Raw genomic sequence first — 22,368 nt, 5'->3', positions numbered from 1 at the left:
AGGCCGAGTGCCTGGGGCAGGTCTGCAGCAGCCGTTCTGGGCAGCTCGGTCCCACGCTGGGCAGCGCAGTAGCCTGGGAGGAGGCCCTAAATGGGCTGCAAGTGTTGGGTCTGTCAGGAGAAAATGTGTGCGGCTGTGCACGCTGGGGCACGGTGCTCGAGTAGTGCGGGGATCACAGTCGGGCAGCGGCGATCGGCCCCAGTCAGTCTTTCCTTCCCCGGCTTGAGTCGGTGGCTCTGGCCAATGTCCCTGGGATCCAGCCGGGGTCTGCAGCCTGGCAAGAGCTTTGGTGCAGGCAATTTTAGGCCCTTTCAAGCCTGGGACTTCTGGGGTTTTTGGCTCCCAGGGAAGGAGAGCACTGAACTCTTCTCCGGTGCTGGCTTAAGTGACAGCGACGCATTTTGCTTCCTCTTGCTTTCCAGAAAAAACAGAGGGCTCCCTGGACTCTGAAGAGTGGCAGTGCAATCTGCTTAAGGTACGCATCCCTGGGGGTGAGGCTGTGGGCAGTTGTGCCCCGACAGCTCCTGGGGCACATGAACGTGAAAGGCCTGGGCAAAGGGCGAGACAACATTTGCCTCCTGCCGTGTTCCCCCCCAGTTCCTGACGGAGTCGGTGGAGGAGATGCTGGTGGACCAGCCATGGGTCGTGTGCCTGGTGTCATCCCGGGTGACAGAGGTGAGGCGTTGCGCGGGGTCTGGTGCGGCTGTGGTGTGCGTGTGAGTGCCACGAGGTGTCGGGGAGCCCTCCGAGAAGGCAGGGGGGCAGCAGGGGAGCTGTGAGGCTTCCTGGGCTGCTCGGGCAGGAAGAGAACAACCCAGGTGAGCAGGAAGCCCTGGGCAGGAGCTTTGGGGTTCTCCCTGGGAGCTGGGGTTAGGGGTTCCCCATGCCACAGGCGTGCTGGGTTTCTTCCTTCCCACGTGGCTTCAGTGGCTTTAACCCACTCGTCCTCTCCCTTCTCCAGGGACCTGGGGTCCCTGGAGAGTGGAACCAGATGGGACCGGGGCTGGGCAGAGAAGTGCACGGAAGGCCGTTGCTGAAAACCACGCAAGGACCGGAGCGAACTGGAGCGATGGAGAGTGGGGATATGCTGTGGGTTTGGGCCATGGGGGTGCTGCCACCTCCGGCCCTGCCCTGTGATGTGTCCCCGTATCCATGGCAGCCCTCAGGGAGGTCACAATGGCTGGGTGCCTCATAGCTGCTGCGGTGAGCGCAGGTGGCCCATTGCTTCTCGGCGGCCACAGGAGGAGGACCTGGAGAGAGATTCTGGGGTGATCCTGCTGTGAAGGGGAGGCTGAGAAGATTTTTTGGTGAGGGGCAGGGGGAGGCCGGGGGCTGCATCCCTATGAGTTCCCAGCACGACCAGAGATGGGGACCCCAGCCTGTGCTGTTGGTGCTGGGGAGGTTTCCTCTCCAGGCTGGGAGGATGCCTGCCCCAACCTGGTGCGAATCCCCACAGCCAGCCAAGCTGATGCAAACTGTTTGGTTGTTTCCTTCCAGCTTCCTTTGCTTGTGTAGGGGTCAGGACTGGACCTACACATCATGAGGACTGTTATAAGCGAGACCACGCAATTTTCTGGTCTATCGAAGATAATTTATTAATTAGGTAAGCAGGTAGAAGCAAAACAGCGCTGGGCGGCTGGGGAGTCTCCGCTCCATCACAGCACGCAACTTCCCCTTTTCAGTGTCGCCGTTTTATAGCATCCACGTTTTGGCTTGTCAGGACTTGTTGAATCTTCTGAAGCTGTGCAGTTCGTTGTTGGGGGTCGTTGTTTTTCTTTCAATGATCATGCCTTGTGCTCGTGTTCAAGGGGGAGGGTAGTGAAGCGGCAAACAGTATTTCACAGAGTCTTTGTTTTACCAAGGACGTTTATCCAAGACCCCCTCCCCACTATCTACTTGCTTAGTCTTCCCCCTTAACAAGGTCGTAAATTGCAAAACCTTATCTTCTCAGCAGATTCTCTGAATTCCTTTTAAAGACAATGAACAAACACCCGCTAATTTATCACAAGGACGGTGGCAGAGAGACGGGGTCTGAGACTGTTGCCATCTCTGCCACCGTCGTGAATTCCTTGTTAAAGAAGCTGCAAGACAGAGAGGTGAGCTGCGGACATCCCGCTGTGCCGTGGGGGGTTGAGGGCTCCCCTCCACCCTGGGTGCCACCGAGGGGTCTTGCCTGATGGCCCCTCTGTCCTGCTGCTGGTGCCCGCTCCCCAAAGGCTGATCCTGCGGTCACGCTGGGCTGACGCTGCTGCGCTGCCTCCTTTCCCGCAGCAGCTCAGCCTGGAGCTGCCCAAGCATCCATCCTTGTCCTGGCCCTGTACCATGGTCCCAGGCTGGTGCCTGGTGCTTGGTCGGTTCCCAGGGCTGCTGATCCCTCGGCTCCTTTGTGTAGCTGGACACAAGCTGGGACAGGACGCGGTGGTGCTGCTTGTGGGCTCTCACTCTAGAGTGAGGGGCAGCAGCTCGCAGCTGCCCGGGAATAAGGGCAAAGCAAGTGGTGTCGTGGTCTCTCCCTAGGGTGACCGAGCGGAGACCTACCGCCGCCTCCAGCATGTCTTGCAAGGAGATGATACCCGTCTGCAGAGCGGCGTTGTGAACCGAGTGCTCGCAGAGGTGTCTGGAGACATGAAGGCAGCCCAGGTGAGCTTGTTCTCTAGAAGGGCGAAAGGAGCAGCCTGCCTCTCCCCAGCTGTGGGTGTGACATGGAGTGGCGCACAGATGGTTCACTGGGATTCAGGCCTGGGGACTTCCCCAGTGCCCCTGTGGCTGCTCCCTCTCCCAGGGAGCGCATCCCGCTAGGGGAAAGGCCGTATCCAGCCCTGCTCCAGACTGTGCAGAGCGTGGTGAGCTCCTCCACGCCAGGCGACGTGTGCGCCACCTCCCAGGGCTGGAGTTGGGCCGTGCAGCCCCCCAGTTCCTGCCTCGCGCGACTCCTGCTTAACGCAGAGGCTCTGGGGACGCGTCCCAGCTCGGGCACAGCTGTCCCGGGGGTGTTCTGTGGGGGAGACGCGGTCGTCTCGCCAGTGGCTCTGACAGCAAAACGATGAGCTGAAGCCCCGTGGTCCTCACTGGCCAGCAGGGCCTGACCTGGTGCCTCAGCCTTTCTCCTGGGCAGCATTTCACCTGTGGCTCTTTTTCAGGGTGCAATGAACAATGTGACAGCAGCTGCTGGTGACGTCCTGGTGGCTCTGGCTCGTTCCCACTTCGAATTTGTGATGTCCGAGCTCCAGGGCCACCTGAAGACCATGAGGGGAGGAGCATGCCAGGAGTTTGTGCTCACCACCTTGAGCAAACTGGCCAGCAGCTATGGTATGGCCCCTTTGGCCTCGTGCTCTGGGTTATGGTCCATGACGGCCAGGAGCAGGGACCCTGCCCCTCCCTGAACGCTGTTTTGGGCCGGAGGGCTGTGGGGTTGTGGCACCTCCTCGCCTGGAGCTGGGATTTCCGCCCCGCCACCCCAATGCCAGTGCTGCAAGGGTGGAAGCTGCTGGGGACTGAACCCGCAGCGACCTCCCCTGTCCCTCTGACACGTCCCCCAGCCCGGCAGCCCCAGCCCTCCTGCCCGCGGTGCTGCTCTGGCTCTGGCTGACCGTGGCTCCCTCTGTCCCTCTGCCTGTCCTCTCTCTGCAGCCCTGCGGTGCATCCCCTTCGTCGAAATGACGCTCCTTGCTCTGCACGCCATGCTGAGACAAGTGGAGAGCAGCCGGATCCTGCGCACCATCTGCAGTGGTGAGTAGAGGGGAAGGGGCCGGGCAGGCCCTCGGTGCCTCGCTCGGATCGCGGCGTGGTCCTGCGCTGGGGGGCAAACTTTGGGAAGGGCAGGGCGGGGGCTGCAATGGTAAGTGCTGGAGGGGAAGAGGCCTGCGAGGAAGAGGAGGAGGAGGAGGAGGAGGAGGAGGAGGTGCGGTGTGCAGAAGGGGAGAAGGGGCACCGTATTTTAGTTCAGATGCCGGGAGCGCAGCACTTGGCAGTCCCAAGCCGACGCCTGGTGAGCCAGGGACTGCTCCACGCAGGCGTGGGTGAGGGAGCCAGGCACGCTGCCTGTTGCAGACTTTGACGAGCTCCTTCCTTCTGGTGCAGTGCTGGAGCAGTGGTCGAGGGCGATCAACGCTTACTTCAACGCCTGGGAGCAGTGCCCCTTCCCTCGCATCGGGGAGAAGCAGCTCTGCGAGCAGGTGTACTCCCTGTTCTGCCACGCTGTGGTAAACTGGCTGGGCCGCCATAAGAAGGAGGAGGTGAGCGCTGCTGGGGCAGCAGCGGGGCTGTGCCTGGCTGGGGCTGCCCGTGCCCCCTGGGTGGGAGCAGAGGGGTGAGGGGAGGGAGCGGGCGGGCTGACGCCGTGCCCGGGGCTGGGGGCTCCCAGCTGGCAAGTGCTTGGGCCCCAGGGCCCTTTGGCAGGGGAATGCTTGCTGTCCTCTGGAGAGAGCCCTTCTGTGGGGCAGAAGGGAAAGGGAAAGCCCTCTCTGTGCAAAGGCAGGCATGTGCTGGGGGACGCCGAGTGCTAGACAGCCCTCAGAGTATCTCGTCTCTTCCCTCTGCAGGACAAGCAGGCCATCTTTGGAGCAGTGACTGCTATGATGGCTGTCGTCCTCCATGATGCGCAGCACCAGGACCAGGTGTGGAAGCAGGTCGTCTGGCTCCTGCAGCAGTACCAGGAGGTCCAAGATACTTCCCGGGTGACAGAGGTGAGGCGTTGCGCGGGGTCTGGTGCGGCTGTGGTGTGCGTGTGAGTGCCACGAGGTGTTGGGGAGCCCTCCGAGAAGGCAGGGCGGCAGCAGGGGAGCTGTGAGGCTTCCTGGGCTGCTCGGGCAGGAAGAGAACAACCCAGGTGAGCAGGAAGCCCTGGGCAGGAGCTTTGGGGTTCTCCCTGGGAGCTGGGGTTAGGGGTTCCCCATGCCACAGGCGTGCTGGGTTTCTTCCTTCCCACGTGGCTTCAGTGGCTTTAACCCACTCGTCCTCTCCCTTCTCTTGTAGAGCCTCCATTATTTCCTGAAGACCTTGGAGGAACTTCACGCTGTCGCCCCCAAGGACAAGCTCTGTGCCATCGCTGCTGCTGTGCACCACGAGGTAAAGGGAGCCCGTGCCTGTGCTGCTGGCCCAGATCCTGCAGGCCGGATTGCCACAGAGGGGCAGGGCAGGGCAGGGCGTCCTTCCACCGGGACCTTCCTGGAGGTGCCTCGAGGCTGTGAGCACCCTGATCCTGGCTGTTTTGTGCAGGCCCGAGGGGCAGCTCAGTTCCTTCAGCACTTCCCTCTCAGCCACCTGGCAGGAGGACTCTGGAGTGCCGGGACCCAAAAGGCAGCCTCTGATCGCTGCTCTGCCTGCGATCTTTCTCTAAAATGGACCTTTCTCCCACAGCTTGGGGACGAGACCAGGCAGCACAGTGCAGGCCATAAAGAAGAACTGAGGCAGTGCATTGTGCTTCAAGGTAAGGGAGGGAACGGGACGATGCCTGTCGTGTTCTCCCAACTTCCTTGTGAACCTCAGCCATGGGGTTTTGCTGACTATTCATGCAAAATGTGGTTTCTGGCCCGCAGCTCGAATCTACCCAGAGGAGACGGTCACGTTCCTGCTGTCCCAGCTGAGCAGCGAGAACCAGGGCTCCCGCGGGACAGCGCTGACTCTGCTGGGAGCTGTGGCCCGCTCTGACGGTCAGTACCACAGGCCAGGGCCGCCAGCCAGGGCTGGGGCAGTCAGGGGGCTGAAGCTATCTGCTGTCAGAGCTTTCAGGCCCTGTAACGCAGTAGTAGCGGCAGAAACAAAGTCCTTCTGGGACGCCAGTGCTTCCCCTGCAGTCAGAGCCCAGCCCTGCTGTGCTGTCCCGCTTGTCTGTGAAAAGCCTGGGAGCTTCGAGGGATCCCTTCTGCCATCTGAGCCCTGCCTGAACGCATACCTCTCTGTGTCTCTTGCAGAACCTGCAGTGAGAGAGAAGCTGCCCCTAATTGTAGAGGCCGTGCAGCCCTTGTTCACTGAGTCCGGCACCCAGGTGAGCTCATTTAGGAAGGAACAGCGAGACCAGTGGGGCAGAGAAAGCCCCCAGAGCGGGCAGGTTGTTGTGCTGTACAAAGCCTAGCCCCGACCCCTGGCAGCGAAGGCTTCTCCTGTGCACTCGTTGCCTCTCCACGGGCTGCGAGGGCTGCCCCCAGGCAAAGGTGGCTTCCCTTTGGCTGCTGGCGGGGCAGACCGTAACCACCCTGTCTCCTTGGCAGTTGAGGAGAGCGCTCCTGGGTTTCATCAAGGATCTGCTCAGCGTCAGCATCCCGAGCTGCTTGGCATGGGATGTGGTGGCGCACATCTTTGTCGAGTTCAGGCGGGCCTCGGACAGACTGGTAAGGACAGAGCGGGACACCCGCGGCTCGGTCCCGTGCCCAGGCTGTGCCGAGAGCTCCCTCAGTGGCACTCGCAGCATCGCCTGGGCCCCGCAGAACCTCGTGTGCCCGACAGCCCTGTGCAGCGCTCGCTGCTCCCAAGCTGCCCAGCACTTCCTTGGGGCTGGGACGTGGCCCCTGAGTGGGGCCTGGCTGTCCTCATCCTCCACAGAGCCTCCTGAGGTGGGAGCTGAGAGTAATGGGGGGTTTCCCAACGCTGTCTTGCAGGCGGTAGAAGACGTCCAAGAGGAAAGAGACCTTCAGGCCCAGTGCATAGGTATCCTGGAGTCTCTGGATCTCTCTGTGGAAGGGATGACCGAAGTAAGTGGTCCTGCTCCCTGCTGCTGCAGCCACTTTTCACCTTCAGGGTGTTTTTGCCAGCCCTCGCCTGCCCCCCCGGAGCTCGACCCTAATGGGCTCCAAGGGATGCGCAAGCCATCCTTTTCACCTCTGAGCCGAGATGGGAATGCTGATGTGCCAAACTTCCTCCTCCTCCTCTGCAGCTCTTGTGGCCACGGCTCCTGCAGTACGTGGTGCCGGCCCAGTACTGCGGCATGCTGGTCCCGCTGTTGCGTTGTCTCCAAGCCCTGATCGAGAGGCAGAAGCAAACGGAAGGGCAAGAGGACACCGAGAAGCCTGCTGACGTCCAGGAGCAAGGTGGGACCAGAAGGTGCCCCAGCAACCTGTGCCGGGCTCGGCCAGGGGCCTGCCTGGTGCATGCCTCCCTGCACCCTGGCAGCCCCCAGGCCAGCTCTGCAGCTGCACGGGTACTCTCAGCCCCGCGTCGGGGCGTCGAAGGTGCGAGGGGCTGGGTGCAGAGGTGCTCAAGGGCTCACCCTGCCTTTTTTCCTCCTTGCAGCCAAGAAGCCCACGCCACAGGCCCTACTGGTTCGGCTGTTGGTGAGTAGCGGGGCCCCGGGGCAAGAGCTTTTCTGGCCAGGGGCAGGGGGAGATGCTGGGGCAGGGATGCTTTTGCTGGCAGCCCCGAGGAGGAGGCAGCGCGTCCCAGCGTGCCCAAGCCCATGAGCTGGGGATCCCGCTCCCTCCCTGGGGCTGGAAGCACGTGGGGGGAGGCGCCGAGGCAGAGTCGAGCTCCCTCGTGGGAGAAGCCGCGTCCCTGGTGGAAGGAGTGACCCCGTCTCTCTCTGTCCTCGTCTAGGTGGTGGCGGCTTGTGATCAGTGCAGAGAATGCGCGGTTGCTGCCCTACAGCTGCTGCAGGCCCTGCAGAGCAGGATCCACAGCTCCCTGAGGGGACTGTGGCCCATCTCCATCCCCTGCATGCTGCAGTACCTTGAAGGTAAGGTGCCAGTGTGGAGGGCCGGGCTCAGGAGAGCTGGAGGGGGCAGGAAAACAGCCTCCCAGCATGGCGTAGGGGAACCGCTGCCGTCCCCCTTCCAGGCAGCCAGCGTGGAGGCTGGGGGCAGCGATCTGCTGGGATCAGCTCGTCCCAGGGGTGGACGGGGCCATCGATGTCCCCGTGGAGGGCAGGTCTGGGCAGTGTCCCCCTGCCCCTGCTGGGACGGTGCTTGGGGCAGGGGTGGGACCAGCGCCCCTGGCTCTGGAAGGCCGAGTGCCTGGGGCAGGTCTGCAGCAGCCGTTCTGGGCAGCTCGGTCCCACGCTGGGCAGCGCAGTAGCCTGGGAGGAGGCCCTAAATGGGCTGCAAGTGTTGGGTCTGTCAGGAGAAAATGTGTGCGGCTGTGCACGCTGGGGCACGGTGCTCGAGTAGTGCGGGGATCACAGTCGGGCAGCGGCGATCGGCCCCAGTCAGTCTTTCCTTCCCCGGCTTGAGTCGGTGGCTCTGGCCAATGTCCCTGGGATCCAGCTGAGGTCTGCAGCCTGGCAAGAGCTTTGGTGCAGGCAATTTTAGGCCCTTTCAAGCCTGGGACTTCTGGGGTTTTTGGCTCCCAGGGAAGGAGAGCACTGAACTCTTCTCCGGTGCTGGCTTAAGTGACAGCGACGCATTTTGCTTCCTCTTGCTTTCCAGAAAAAACAGAGGGCTTCCTGGACTCTGAAGAGTGGCAGTGCAATCTGCTTAAGGTACAGCATCCCTGGGGGTGAGGCTGTGGGCAGTTGTGCCCCGACAGCTCCTGGGGCACGTGAACGTGAAAGGCCCGGGCAAAGGGCGAGACAACATTTGCCTCCTGTCGTGTTCCCCCCCAGTTCCTGACGGAGTCGGTGGAGGAGATGCTGGTGGACCAGCCATGGGTCGTGTGCCTGAGCCGGGAGCTGAGCCAGCAGCTGAGCAACCCCTCCAGCAGCGCCGAGGACAAGGTTTGCGCCCTGCCTGCGCCCTCCTGGCAGCACAGCCCCGGGGCACCCAGCTCCGGGGCTGGGGCTGAAGGAGCGCGTTCCCCGTGCGGGCTGTCGTCACCGCTCCCCCTGCCCTCGCCCCAAAGATGCTTCCCTCCGTGCTGCCCAGGGTCGGCTACAGCCGGGCGCCGCGGCTGCTCCCTGGGCTGTTGGGGCCTGTCGCGGCCAGGCCCTGTCCTGACAAGTCGCGCCGTTACCACGTCTCGGTCTCGGTCTCTTCTCTTTCAGAACTTCCTGTACCAGGCTCTCGGCACGGTGCTGGCCTCTTGTCGGCAGCTCACCCACGTCCAAGGGCAGCTGCTGAAATACTTGAAAGAAACAGATGCCACCAGCCCATGTGACAGACAGGTGAGGTTTCCTCTCCTGCCCCTGCTCTGCCTGGTGTCCCCTCGTCCCAGCCCTGCTCCAGACCTTTTTCATTTCCTTGTAGCTGTTGTTTCCCTCAGGCAATGTCCTGCCTTGCCGTCGTAGCTGGCCAGGACTGGCCAGCGTGTGCCAGAGCTCACTCCCATTTCTCCATCACTGCAGGGAATAGCTTCAGTGGTCTCCTATGCTGCTGAGCGCCACTTCTACCTGGCCCTGGATGCAATGCGCAAGTTCACCAAGTGGCTCATCACATTTGACAGATGTCGAAAGGTAATGGGTGCAGGGTTTTAGTGTTCGGCCTTCTCTTGCCCTGTTCTCACTTCCTGAACAGTGGCGGCCGAGTCGTGGCAGCCACATTGCATTTACCCCTCCCGTAAGAGCTACCTAAGACGCACTGCCCCCTCCAGAAAGCTGAGGGCCAGGAGCCGGAGCCCTGTGAGCTCTTGCTGGCTCTGCCCCTCACCTGGGGGCCATGGGCAAGCCTTTCATGGCCAGTACGCCCCTGACGGGCACAGGCTGCTCACCTCAGGGCAGGAATGGGACAAACTCCTTCGGATGGTTTTCCACGGCCCTGCACAGCTGAGCCACACAGCCCCTTACAGCCCCGCTCCCCAGCCCCACAAATTCGTCGAGTCCTGGGGCACAGCAGGGCCAGCGGACTGACATCTCGGGACATCTTACTCAACACAGGCGCAGAAGGGACACCAGAGAGCTCAGGCCACTTGGGCTGCAGCCATGCTTACCTATGGCAAGGTTGCACTGCACGCGCCCAAGTCAGAACTGCTGGCCTGCGTGGAGGAAGACATCCTGGCCAACATCCTGGAGCTCTTCCATGCCTGCAGAAAGGTAGGAGCGTGGGGCACAGAGGGGCAGGGAGGGCTGGGGGCCCCCACGTGCCGAGGTGGAAGGTCTCTTTCTGAACGTCCCCTGAGTGGTTTGTCCTGAATGTCCAGGTCCAACCCCAGCCCCTAAGAACCCCTCGCCCGTGTTCCTCTCCCAGCTCTTCAAGCAGTTCAACTGGTGTTTTTCTCTCTCGGGTCTCAGGAACTGCAGCACAAGCTCGCCCTGCTGAACGGCATCAAGGAGGTCACCTGTGCCATCCAGGCTGCGGACACCAAGCACAGCTTCAGGCTCTGCAAGAAGCCGGAGGTGCTAGAGATCCTGCTGGTGAGTGCCTGGAGCCGGGGCTGCCCGCAGGGGAGGTGCGATGGTCTCCCCCAGCCACCCACCAGCTCCTGAGCTCCCAAAGCCTTGTCCCCAGCTGCTGGGCCCTGGGGAGCTGGCACTCGGTGGCTGGAGAGCACGGTGGCTCTGTGGTGGCCGTGGGGATGAAGGGGCTGGTGCGGGCGCAGGCCTGTCAGCAGAGCCGGCTTCTGGGGCGGGTGGGCAGGCTCTCCGTGCCACAGCCCGCCCTGAGTGCGTCTCTCTGGGACTTGCAGGACTTGATGGAGGAGGATGCCTGCGACACCCCTGTGTCCCAAGTGCATCTCAAGATGCTTCAGCTCCTGGAGCAGCTGAGGTGAGGTCTGTGCCCCAGGCTGTGGGGGCTCGCTGTGCGTCCCAGCCCAGCCGGCTGGTGCAGCCCCAGTGGTCTCGAGTGTGGGGCAGGGAGCTGCGGGGTTCTGGGCCGGGACGGCGTGCCCCATCCTGGGTGACTTCCGAAGGCCGGGGGGCTGTTGGGGCTGGGGGGCCGCATCCACAGAGACGGGGCTGGGCTGTCATGGTCAGCGAGCCATGAGCGCTGTGCCGGCAGAAAGGCCCTGGCTCTCCAGGGGACGGGGAGGGCAAGGAACGGGCACCTGGGGGGGGTCTCCTTGCCCCTGGGGGTGAGTGCTTGGCCGCTGCCAGGGAGCTGCCAGGAACTGCCGGAGCTGGAGCTCACCAGCACGGGCTGGGGGGGCCGGGTCTGGGGCTCAAACCCAGTCGGCGTTTGGGCCACTCTGGAGATTGCTGGTAAACCCCCTCACTGTTTTCTCCTTTTTTTCTCCATCCAGCACGCTGAAGCCTTGCATGGACTGGGAGAACAGGTGCTCCCAGGTGGCTGTGTGCTGCTGGAGAGTCCTGTCGTGCCCTCCTGAGGAGACAGAGCTGCAGGTACCTGCCAGCCCTTCCCTGCACACCTCAGCGCTCCCTGTGCCCTGGCAGCTGCCGCGGTGCTCAGCCTCACTCCTCCTTTCCCGTTTTCAGTCTCTGCAGGCATCATGTGAGGAAGCTCTGGGCCAGCTTGTGTCAGCCCTTCTCAAAGCAGAAGGGACCTCCAGCGCCTTCGCGGACGTGGTCTCTGTGAGTATCCATGAGGCAGTGGGGCAGAGTTGGGGCCTTAGGGGATGCCCAGAGGAGGATCCGTTCCCTGCCGCAGTGCCAGGGCAGGCAAAGGAACGGGCCCTGCGGGAGGCAAAGCCAAGAGCCAGGCTCCCAAGTGCCAGGCTGGCACAGGGAGATGCCGGTGGGGAAACGGCTCCTGGGTGAGGGCAGGGGTGCGTGGAGCGAGCGGGGCAGGGGGGTGGCAGTGCCGGTGCTCGGCGGGGCTGGGGCCACGCGGAGCCGCAGGGCAGGCCCTGCGGGAAGGGGCCAGAAGAGGAGGGAGGCAGAGAGGGGTGCTGGGGAGAGAAGGACACCCGTCACGAGACGCATGTGCTCCACCCCAGATCTTGCTGTGCCACCTCACGTCAACGAAAGCATGGGAGCGAAAGAGGGCCCTGCAGGTCTGCGCCCAGCTGCTGGGCACTTACGAAGAGCTCTTCAAGTGTTCGGTGAGTAGGGAGCCCCACGTGCCCCGTCCCCTCTCCCTGCTGGCCACGGCCCCGACGCCTGGCCATGGCCTGGGGAGGCGAGCAGGCACTGGGCTGCCTGCGAGCTTCCTCCTGCCTCTCGCCCCCGCAGAGGGAACGCACCTGCTCGCAGTTCGGCTCCTTGGTCGGCGTGCTGGGGCCTCTGCTGAGCGACTCCCAGGCCACGTCCCGGCAGAGGGCAGGGGCCTGCCTCAGCTGCCTCCTCCGGATCCAAGGTGAGGAAAGCGGGTTCTTCCTGGCCCCCATCAGCCCCATCTTCTCTTCCTTCCCTGCCCAGCGAGGGCTTTTGTTTACGTCCCTTCCCAGCCAGTCAAGAAACACTGTCGCGACGAATGAGGGGAGTGGACGGGGCGCTCTGTGGCCCTGCACAATCACCGTTCCCACTAAGAAATCGGTTGGAAGCGAGCTCCTGCCCCCTCCTCAGTGAGCAGCGTCTGCGCTGAGGAATTTGCGGGGAGGTTTGCTCCCTCCCGGAGACGCTGGTGCCCGGTGCAGGACCTGGGGACGCAGCAGCTGGGAGCAGAGGCCTGCGGCTGCTGGGACCCCACAGCCCCAAAACAGCTCCAGGGGAAGGAGGGCTCTGTGCGGCCCGGGATGTGTCAGCCACGGAGCCGGGCTGGTGGCATCCTGCCACGGGAGGGTTGGGAGGGCCCTGGCCTTTGCTCCCCAGCCTCCTCTATCCACGTGTGGCGCCAGAGATTCAGTTCCCCTAACCAGGACTCCCTTCTCTCACAGCATGTGGCATGACGAAGACCAGGAGAGCGGTGCTCCAAGTGCCTGACTGCAAGGAGCTGTGTGAGAGGCTGAAGAGCACGGAGGACGGGTCTCTGTGTGAGGACCCTGCCAAAATAGCGAAGGTAACTGGCTCCAGAGAGTGAGGTGGGGGCCCCAGTGCATTTGTCAGGAGGTGCGTTTCGCACGCAGGGAAACAAGACGAGAGGAGATGGTTCTAAACCCCTCCGCTGCAGGAAGTACAAAAAAGCAGCGTATGCACAGAGGAGTGTGCCCTGAGTGCCCTCTCAGTGACCAGCGAGCTGCTGAGCTCAGAGGCCCCTGGAGTTTCCTTTCTGTTCTAAAGAGCCGGAGCAGAGCTGTGACAGTGTCTCTCCTGTCTCTCCAGGGGGTTTGCCAGTACTTCCCCCAGGGACAGGCCAGGAGCTTCATGGACGCCATCATGAAGACCTTCGAATGCGCTAACGAGGAGCGTGCACAGGCAGCTGGCGACTGGATGATCGGATTCCTGGAAGCGTGCGGAAAGGAAATACGTCCAGAGGTAAGGGAGACCCTTGTAACCCTCGGCCTTGACTTCTCTCTGTTGGCTGTTGTGCTGCACCTCGTGTGGGCTGAAGAAATGCAGCCCGAGCGTGGAGCTGAGGGGACCGCTGCTGCCTGACACGTTCTGCTCTGTGCGGTCCTCTGACGAGGACTCAGGCACTGCACTCTCAAGTCTCCCGTCGGCGCAGGTCCTTGCCCCGGGCGAGGCAGTTACCGCTGGGACACACCAACCTTCCCGTTCCTCCCCACTGCCTGCAAGGTGTCGGAGCCTGCTGGGTTGCGATCTCCCATCGCTGCAGCCGTGCGCCGGCGATTATCCAGGCTGTTGGGCATAAAACGTGCCCAGGCCTTCGGTGTGCCCAAATCGCTCAGCTGCTGCCACCGCCGGCCCCAGGCACACGCAGCGACGGAGGGGGGTGTGCGCGTGTGCACGTTGGTGTGCGTCAGCGCCGAGAGCACACGCGCCCCCAGCCGTGAGGCAGGGCTCAGGGACGAGGGCTTGTCAGCGTGCCAAGGCGGCAGGCGTTGCTCAGGCGCCGAGTGACCGTGCTGGGGTCCTGCACAGGCAAAGGATACGCTGAGGTGTGCCATCTCGCCCCTTGCCTTGCAGGTGCCTGAAGTCGTGAACATCCTGTGGAAGGCCATGTACACCATGCAGCAGGGCACCCTCAGGGACCTGCTCTTGAAGGCAGCCCGTCTCCTGGCTGGCTTCCACCTTCAGCCTGTGGTGGACAGCCTCCTCCAGACAGAACTGCCCTCAGAGAGGTATGTGCGCTCCCCCCTTGCCCCGCTGTGGCCAAACAGCAACCCCAGGCTTGCCTGCGGTAGGCAGATCCAGGGAAGCAGCAGGTCCCATTCCTCCCCCAGAAGCCTGAGCTCTGCGAGATCGTGCGCTCGTGCCTCTGGGGAAGCAGGCATCGTATGCCCGCTGCTGGCGAGGAGAGCGTTTGGCCTCTGGGGAGGGCACCAGGGCTGCCAGAGGACGGGGCTCACGGGTGAACGTCTGGTTGCTTGCAGAGACATGGTGCAGCTCTGGAGGAGCCTGGGCAGCAGCGACCTCGGGCCTCAGGTCCTGAGGCACTTAGCAGAGAGGCTGGACAAGGCACCTGAAACCAGACCTTTGTGCAACGATGCTGATCAAGAGCCGCATCGTCTCAAGGTATGTTCGTTGGCAGAAGAATTTCTGCAGCTTCCCACGTGCTTTCTAACTTAGCTCATCAGGGTGAGGGACTTGGGGGTCATCCGAGGCTGTCCCAGGTGTGAGACCTGCCGGCAGGAAGAGTCCCCCAGGGGGACAGGGGCACCAGCGGGCTGGTGGGAAAGGCGGTGTTTAACAGGTTCTTGTGGGTCACATTTCCCTGCAGCTCCTCTGTGCGATCTCTGAGGTGGTGTCTGCTCTGCTGACCGCGGAGGCAGTCCGGGACCTGCTTCCTCACCTCCTTCCAGTCCTCCTGCAGTGGGTCAGCAAGGAACTGGGGGTAGAGTTGCTGTTTCCCCCTCTGAGTCCTCCAAGAGGACTCCTCCTCTTCAAGGACATGGGACAAGAGGAGCAGTTGTGCGGGTAAGGAGCAGCAGGGGCGGGGAACGGGGGGCTTCAGTTCCCCAGCCAGGCACGTTTGTTCGTGGTGCTGAGGGAGCCAAAGGGCTGCCCTGTTTCCCAAGCCTGCCCTGTTTCCCAGGTGTGGAAACGGGTCGCCGGGGCTCGTTTGACTTCCGTCCTCTGCTGGAGAAGGATCCCAGACGGGATCGTTCCCAGGATGTCCCCAGGGGATGTTCCCAGACGGGACGGGACCGACGGCTGCTCTCGGCCTGTCTCCTCTGCGTCCCCGATTACAGCGTGTCCTTCCTCTCTCTGGACCGATCCGGGAGAGACCGGGCGTCAAACCCTGCGCAGGGCTGGCAGCTCTCGGGACAGGGGAGACCCCAGGCGTGGGGCAGCTCGGGGCGCTGGGACCGGGGCGTTTCGGCAGAGCCAAGACAAAACTTCCCCTCCGGTGCCACGATGTGAGATTTCTGTGGGTTTTCTTTCGCCAGACTCTACTGTGATGCTCTGGAGCAAGTGCTGAGAAGATGCCTGGACGAGAGGTGGCAGCAGGTGCTCTTCAGGCACGGAGTGTGGCCATCCCTGGACTTGCCTCAGTGGCACTGCAACAGCGTGCAGCTGCTGACCAGGTGAGAGCCCAGCGGGTGGCTGTGCCCCGGGAAGCAGCCGCAGGACCCTTCCCGTGTGCCTGGGGAGCTCTCCTGGGAGGCAGGGCAGCGCCTGCGTCGCAGCAGGGGACGTTTCGGGCCGCGGCCCATGGCCTTCCCACCTGACCACGTCACCTGCTTGTGCTCTGTGTGCAGTGTGCTGCTCCGTGCCCGGCTCGTCTCGCGTGCGCTCATACAGACCTTCCTGCCGTGGCTGCACTCCCCCTTGCCAAACCTGCAGGTCACGGCGCTGGCTTTCTTCGCTGAGGTGAGGCGGCGCGTGGGGCGGGGTGGGCTCAGAGGGCTTTTCGGAAGAAACTGCTGCTTGGGGTGTCTCTTTATGGAAGAGACCAGCCGAGGTCCCATGCCAGCACTAACAGACCTTTGGCTGTCTTGTAGCTGATGAAGGACTCGCCAGCTGAGGGGAAGGATCTCCTGAAGCCCCTGGTACGGCTCTTCCTGGAGAAGCTGCAGCATCCGAGCTGTGCTGTGCAGCACATGGCAGCGAGAGGCCTGGGCAGTGCTGTCAGTGGCTTGCCCAAGAAGGTGAGGCGCACTTTCCTCTGCTCTGGCTGCAGCCCCCCAGCAGAGAGCCGGGCAGAGGCTGAGTGAGAGCCAAGCAGAGCCGCGGGGCAGTTCGGGAGCCTGGGGCAGAGCAGCACGGGCAGATGGGGGCTTCCCAACGGCCAGGCTGCTCTCCAAGCTCAGTACGGTGGCAGCGGGGAACCGTGCGAGTGCCGTTCGTCACGGGGTTGTGCCGCAGCCGCACCCCCTTGCCAAACAGACGTGGGGAGAAAGGGTGGGCATTGCAGGCAGGAGCCGCGAGCAGCTTGTGCGCATCTTTGGCGTTGCAGGTTCAAAAGCACAAGAGGAGCATCGTGGCAGCACTGGAGCGTGAAATGAGGAACGTGGACCATCCAGAGGTGGCTGCGGAGAGCATGTTGGCCCTGGCAGAAATACTTGCAAAGCAGACGGCGAAGGGCTTGGGCGGGGCCTTCAGACGCATTGCCCGCTCCACCAGGAAGTTCCTTGATGCCGTGAGTGAACCTACTTTTCTCCCACTTGTCCGAGGGGCGTGGGGTGGGCAGGGGCCTGCCTGTGCTGCGAGGAGGTGCTCCTCCAGGCAACCAGCTGCCGTGGCCCCTCTCTCTCTCCTGCGGGTGGGACGCACCGAGGGCCCCGGCACTCAGGTGCCATTTCTTAGGGATGGGACGAGGAATGGACCTTCCACATGGCAGGGACGGGGCCAGGATGAGGTGACCTCGTTCTGGAGCTGGTTTCCAAAGCGCCACTGCCAACAGCGCTGTGCTCGCTCGCCCTCAGTTGTCAGTCCCTGATGCTTCGTTGTTGCAGAGAGGCTGGGAGACGATGCCTTCGTGACCCAGCTCACAGATGGCTTTCTGGGTTGCAGAAGCAAGAGGACCTTCGTTTTGCGGCCTTCAGTCTCTACACGGCCCTGGCTGCTGGCGCCAAGGACAATCTCACCACGTTCTTCAGCGGAGAAGTGGAGCAGATATTGGGAAGCCTCTTCCTGCACCTCCAGGACCCCAGCTGTGCAGTATCCAGCGTAAGAACCCCCTGAGCTTATTTGCCAACCCACAGAAAGGCTCCCTGAGGAGCTGCCTCCCTGGCAAGGGAGAAGGAACGACCGAGCACAATGCTCTTTTCCAGGTTTGCAGGACAGCCCTCTATGTCTGCGCTCCTTTCGTCGAGCCAAAGGGGCTGCAGGTAGTCGTCAAGAATGCCATCGGGCGCAGTGGAGCACAGCTGCAGAGCGAGGTCTGCTCTTACCTGGTGAGTGAGCCCTGTCCCGGGGCGACGCTGGGGCCACGGGGCCCGGCACCGAGCGGGGAGCATGGCGTGACGCGTCCGTCCGTCCCGCCGCATGCTCCCCGGGAGTCTGAGGGCTCGGCAGCGAGGCCTCTCCGGCCCAAGCAGAATTCACACCTCCCTGCTCTCCCCCAGGAGACACATGCTCCCGAGCTGCTGAAGACACTGAAGCGCCAGCAGAAGCCACCACTGGAGAAGCGGTCCACAGATGCCACTCTCCACGTCCTTGGTGAGAGCCGGGACGGAGCTCTCTGCTCCGCTCCCACCGGGGCGGCCCAGGGGCCGCCAAGCGCTGCCCCAGCCGCCTTCCCTACGGTGCCCAGGAGGGCACGGCCAGGGGCCGTATCTTGACACTGCCTCTTCTTCCCCACGCTACAGAAGCCAGCCCGGAGCACAAAGAAGGCAGCCCAAAGCATGCTGAAGACATCCCAGAGCATGCAGAAGATCTCTCGGGGCACACAGAAGACGTCCCCGAGCTTGCAGAGGCCTGAGCACCCACAGAATAAAAATCCAGAGAGCACAGCGGCTGTGGACTGGGTCCTTCCCAGGGTGGCATTGGTGGGAGCTGGGGCCAGGCAGCGCTGCCTGCAAACCTCTCAGCACTGGTGGGATGGGGAGGGTCAGGGCCAAAGCACCAGTGCTCCGATCCCCCCATCCATGTCCAAATGTAGTCCCAAAGCTGGGAAAAAAACAAGAAAACCTTGAAGAAAATTGGGAGGCCTGCAGCTTGTGTAGTCTTTTAGCTGAAGGAAAGAGACAGGTAGCCTTGAGCTAGCAGAAGCAAGGAAGATAAGGGATAAAAGGTTAAAAAGAAGAAGGAGAAAACCAGCTCCAGACTGGTTTTCCAACTATAGTTACCTTTTGCTCATTAAGGGTCATTAACATATTAAAAATCACGCCCATCAAAATGCTAATGTATGCTGATGTGGGATTTGGTGTCCTCCCCTCCACCACTGTTCCTTTGTAATGAGCAAACTCAGTAGAGATAAGTTAGGTGAGCTATGACAGCCAATCAAAAGTAACCAAAGAGAGAGTTTTCACAAGTTTGCTGTGTATAAATTACGGTGATTCGAGTCAGAGGTGTGCTTGCTTTGAGAAAGATCGCCAAGCACCCGACTCTGCAGAGTTATATAATTAATTATTTAATTAAACGACCTTCATGTGGATTCTGACTCTGTGTGCTTGTTGGCGCGGGCACGAACCTACGGACTACACAAACACGGCCTGGGGCAGAAAGAAAGCAAAACGGGGGGGCTGCTGATGGCGGCTGGGATCACAGCTGGGGAAACTGGGCTGGGGCACGAAAACAGAGGTGAAATGTTGCACGTTGGGGCTCAACGCCAGTCTTTGTGCACTAGCTTTGGGGCCCTATGTGAAGATGGAGTCATCATCTGTCTTTGGGGGGCTCAAAATGAGCCTTGTTTGGCTGGTTTTCAGGCTCAGCAATGCAGGCAGTCCTGTGGTTTCCAGCCTTTATAGGAGGTTCGTTGGGCAGCTGTGGGCGGCTTGAAAAGGGAGACCACCTGCTGTGTTTTGTGGGCCCAGCCAGGCTCATCTGTCCAGCCTGGGGGCTCAGAAATGGAGAGTAAGCAGCACGTTTTGGGATCTCGGAATCGAGCCCAGTGCCAGTGTACTCAGGCTCAGAAACTGAACCCACCGGCTGCTTTGGGGCCAAGCCCTCAGCCAGGCCAGACTGTATGTTAGTATGTATACAGTGCACAACTAGGGCGTCTGGCATTAACATTTCAGTTAGAACAGCGATCGAGTTGCCCAGGCTTTTGGGACAAGCACCAGCTGTAATTACCTGCAGACAGGTAATTACACGCACAACACAGCCGGTCAGCGTTCACACAACATGTGAGCACAGCACGAAGATGAAGACCGACCGTCGTGACAGAGACGCATTTACAGCCCTGCCTACGCCCGGGCTGGCTCCAACGCGACTGGAGGGGGCCGGGAACCGGGAACAGGGGCCGGGAACCGGGAACAGGGGCCGGGAATTGGGGCCGGGAACCGGGAACAGGGGCCGGGAATTGGGGCTGGGAACAGGGGCCGGGAATTGGGGCCGGGAACAGGGGCCGGGAACCGGGAACAGGGGCCGGGAATTGGGGCCGGGAACCGGGAACAGGGGCCGGGAATTGGGGCTGGGAACCGGGAACAGGGGCCGGGCCTCGCCGCGCGGCTGCCGTTACCACAGCGCCGCCTCCTCAGCGCCCTTGCTGAGGAGACCGTTCCATGGCTGTTAGGTGGCCGTTACAGTCGTTATGTGGTCGTTAGGGCTGTTAGATGGCCGTTTCTGCCTCAGCTTTGCCATTCTTCACCAGAAGAAACGAGTCTGACACCCAAAGTTGAGGTTCCCCGTGGTCTGAGTGCTGCCAGCCCAGTGATAGATAGCACAGGTGGCTCAGCAGTTAGTTCCGTTGGCTTGTCAAAGCAAGCAAAATTTAATCACACAGTCACAGAATCATCTAGGTTGGAAGAGACCTCCAAGATCACCTAGTCCAACCTCTGACCTAACACGAACCAGTCCTCCACTAAACCATATCACTAAGCTCCACATCTAAACGTCTTTTAAAGACCTCCAGGGATGGTGACTCAACCACTTCCCTGGGCAGCCCATTCCAATGCCTACCAACCCTTTCAGTAAAGAATTTTTCCTACTATCCAACCCAAACCACCCCTGGCGCAACTTTAGCCCATTCCCCCTCGTCCTGTCACTGGGCATGTGGGAGAACAGAGCAATCCCCACCTCGCTACAGCCTCCTTTAAGGTATCTGTAGAGAGCGATAAGGTCGCCCTTGAGCCTCCTCTTCTCCAGGCTAAACAACTCCGGCTCCCTCAGCCGCTCCTCGTAAGACTTGTTCTCCACACCCCTCACCAGCTTCATTGCCCTTCTCTGGACACGCTCGAGCACCTCGATGTCCGTCTTGTAGTGAGGGGCCCAAACCTGAACACAGCACTCCAGGTGTAGCCTCACCAAGCCGAGTACAGGGGGACAATCACTTCCCTAGTCCTGCTGGCCGCGCCGTTTCTGATACAAGCCAGGATGCTGTTGGCCTTCTTGGCCACCTGAGCACACTGCTGGCTTATATCCAACCAACTATCAACCAATACTGCCAGGTCCTTCCCTGCCAGGCAGTTCCAGCCTCTCATCTCCCAGCCTGTAGCACTGCTTGGGGTTGTTGTGCCCCAAATGCAGGACCCAGCACTTGGCCTCGTTGAACTTTATACGGTTGGCCTCAGCCCATCGGTTCAGCCTATTCAGATCCTCCTGCAGAGCCTTCCTGCCCTCGAGCAGATCAACACATGCACCCAACTTGGTGTCGCCTGCAAACTTACTGAGGGTGCACTCAATCCCCTCATCCAGATCATCGATAAAGATATTGAAGGGAACTGGCCCTAGTACTCAGCCCGGGGGGACTCCACTAGTGACTGGCGTCCAACTGGATTTAACTCCATTCACCACGACTCTTTGGGTCCAGCCATCCAGCCAGTTTTTAACCCAACAAAGCGTACGCCAGTTCAAGCCATGAGCAGCCAGTTTCTTGAGGAGAATACTGTGGGAAATGGTGTCAAAAGCCTTACTGAAGTCAAGGTAGACCACTTCCACAGCCTTTCCCTCGTCCACTAAGCGCGTCACTTCTTCATAGAAGGAGATCGGGTTCGTCAAGCAGGACCTGCCTTTCATAAACCCATGCTGACTGGGCCTGATCGCCTCGTTGCCCTGCAAGTGCCGCGTGATAACACTCAAGATAATCTGCTCCATGAGCTTCCCTGGCACCGAAGTCAGACTGACAGGCCTATAGTTTCCCAGGTCCACCCTCCGGCCCCTCTTCTAAATAGGTATCACATTTGCTAGCCGCCAGTCGACTGGGACCTCCCCTGATAGCCAGGACTGCTGATAAGTGATGGAAAGCAGCTTGGTCAGAACTTCCACCACTTAGTTCTCTCAGCATCCTCGGGTGGATCCTCTCTGGCCCCGTTGACTTCCATACATCTAAGTGCTGTAGCAGGTCGCCAACCATTTCCTCGTGGATTATGAGGGCCACATTCTGCTCCCCATCCCCTTCCACCGGCTCAGGGGGCTGGGTACCCAAGAGAACAACTGGCCTTGCCGCTAAAGACTGAGGCAAAGAAGGCATTAAGCACCTCAGCCTTCTCCTCGTCTCTTGTCACTAGGTTTCCCCCCGCATCCAGTAGAGGATGGAGATTCTCCTTAGTCCTCCTTTTTGTGTTCATGTATTTATAAAAACAGTAGCCAGATTGAGATCCAGATGAGCTTTGGCCTTTCTAATTTTGCCCATGCACAGCCTCGCAACAGCCTTATCGTCCTCCTGAGTGGCCCACCCTCTTTTCCAAAGGCCATAAACCCTCTTTTTCTTCCTGAGCTCTCTGTTCAGCCAGGCCGGTCTTCTTCCATGCTGGCTCGTCTTTGGGCACGTGGGGACGGTCTGCTCCTGAGCCTTTAAGATTTCCTTCTTGAAGAGTGCCCAGCCTTCCTGGACTCCTCTGCCCTTCAGGACTGCCTCCCAAGGGACTCTGCCAACCAGTGTCCTGAACAGCTCAAAGTCTGCCCTCCAACAGTCCAAGATAGCAGTTTTACTGATCCCACTCCTGACTTCGCCAAGGATAGAGAACTCTACCGTTTCGTGGTCACTCTGCCCAAGACAGCTCCCAACCACCACATCTCCCACCAGTCCTTCTCTGTTTGTGAACAGAAGGTCTAGTGGTGCACCTCCCACCACCCCTGGTAATCTAGTGAAGCAAGTCCAGGAGATGCCAATTGCCTCCTTTTCTTATATATATATATATATATATATTTTTTTTTTTCCCTCAGACACATCTGCAAACCAAGCCCATGGAGTCTCCAACAGCAGAAATTGCTTTTTTATGCTTGTACTGCAGGGGGCCATCGATGTGCCCGTGGAGGGCAGGTCTGGGCAGTGTCCCCCTGCCCCTGCTGGGACGGTGCTTGGGGCAGGGGTGGGACCAGCGCCCCTGGCTCTGGAAGGCCGAGTGCCTGGGGCAGGTCTGCAGCAGCCGTTCTGGGCAGCTCGGTCCCACGCTGGGCAGCGCAGTAGCCTGGGAGGAGGCCCTAAATGGGCTGCAAGTGTTGGGTCTGTCAGGAGAAAATGTGTGCGGCTGTGCACGCTGGGGCACGGTGCTCGAGTAGTGCGGGGATCACAGTCGGGCAGCGGCGATCGGCCCCAGTCAGTCTTTCCTTCCCCGGCTTGA

At 61.0% G+C, this 22,368-nt stretch overlaps 1 protein-coding gene across 1 annotated transcript; it reads left to right on the top strand.

Moving 5' to 3' along the window:
• Positions 1-1,645: 1,645 nt before the first annotated feature.
• On the top strand, positions 1,646-18,335 carry LOC136790786 (maestro heat-like repeat-containing protein family member 2B). Its single transcript, XM_066996566.1, has 39 exons — positions 1,646-2,096; positions 2,518-2,640; positions 3,141-3,309; positions 3,631-3,729; positions 4,081-4,235; positions 4,542-4,685; positions 4,975-5,067; positions 5,359-5,428; positions 5,538-5,651; positions 5,913-5,986; positions 6,210-6,329; positions 6,597-6,689; positions 6,872-7,025; positions 7,228-7,268; positions 7,528-7,666; positions 8,355-8,407; positions 8,480-8,641; positions 8,909-9,028; positions 9,209-9,316; positions 9,737-9,892; positions 10,091-10,213; positions 10,486-10,565; positions 11,041-11,140; positions 11,234-11,329; positions 11,695-11,799; positions 11,930-12,053; positions 12,574-12,695; positions 12,959-13,111; positions 13,724-13,878; positions 14,131-14,272; positions 14,478-14,674; positions 15,148-15,285; positions 15,460-15,571; positions 15,703-15,849; positions 16,158-16,340; positions 16,715-16,870; positions 16,975-17,097; positions 17,269-17,362; positions 17,512-18,335. The coding sequence occupies exons 1-39, from the start codon at positions 1,980-1,982 to the stop codon at positions 17,622-17,624; spliced, it is 4,767 nt and encodes a 1,588-aa protein (XP_066852667.1). The 5' UTR covers positions 1,646-1,979; the 3' UTR covers positions 17,625-18,335.
• The last annotated feature ends 4,033 nt before the right edge of the window (positions 18,336-22,368 follow it).

The sequence above is a fragment of the Anser cygnoides genome, chromosome 4 (genome assembly GCF_040182565.1).
Source record: "Anser cygnoides isolate HZ-2024a breed goose chromosome 4, Taihu_goose_T2T_genome, whole genome shotgun sequence".
Taxonomy (NCBI): domain Eukaryota; kingdom Metazoa; phylum Chordata; class Aves; order Anseriformes; family Anatidae; genus Anser; species Anser cygnoides.
Note: the sequence above shows the minus strand (reverse complement) of the source record. Positions and strands in the feature narration are given on the sequence as shown.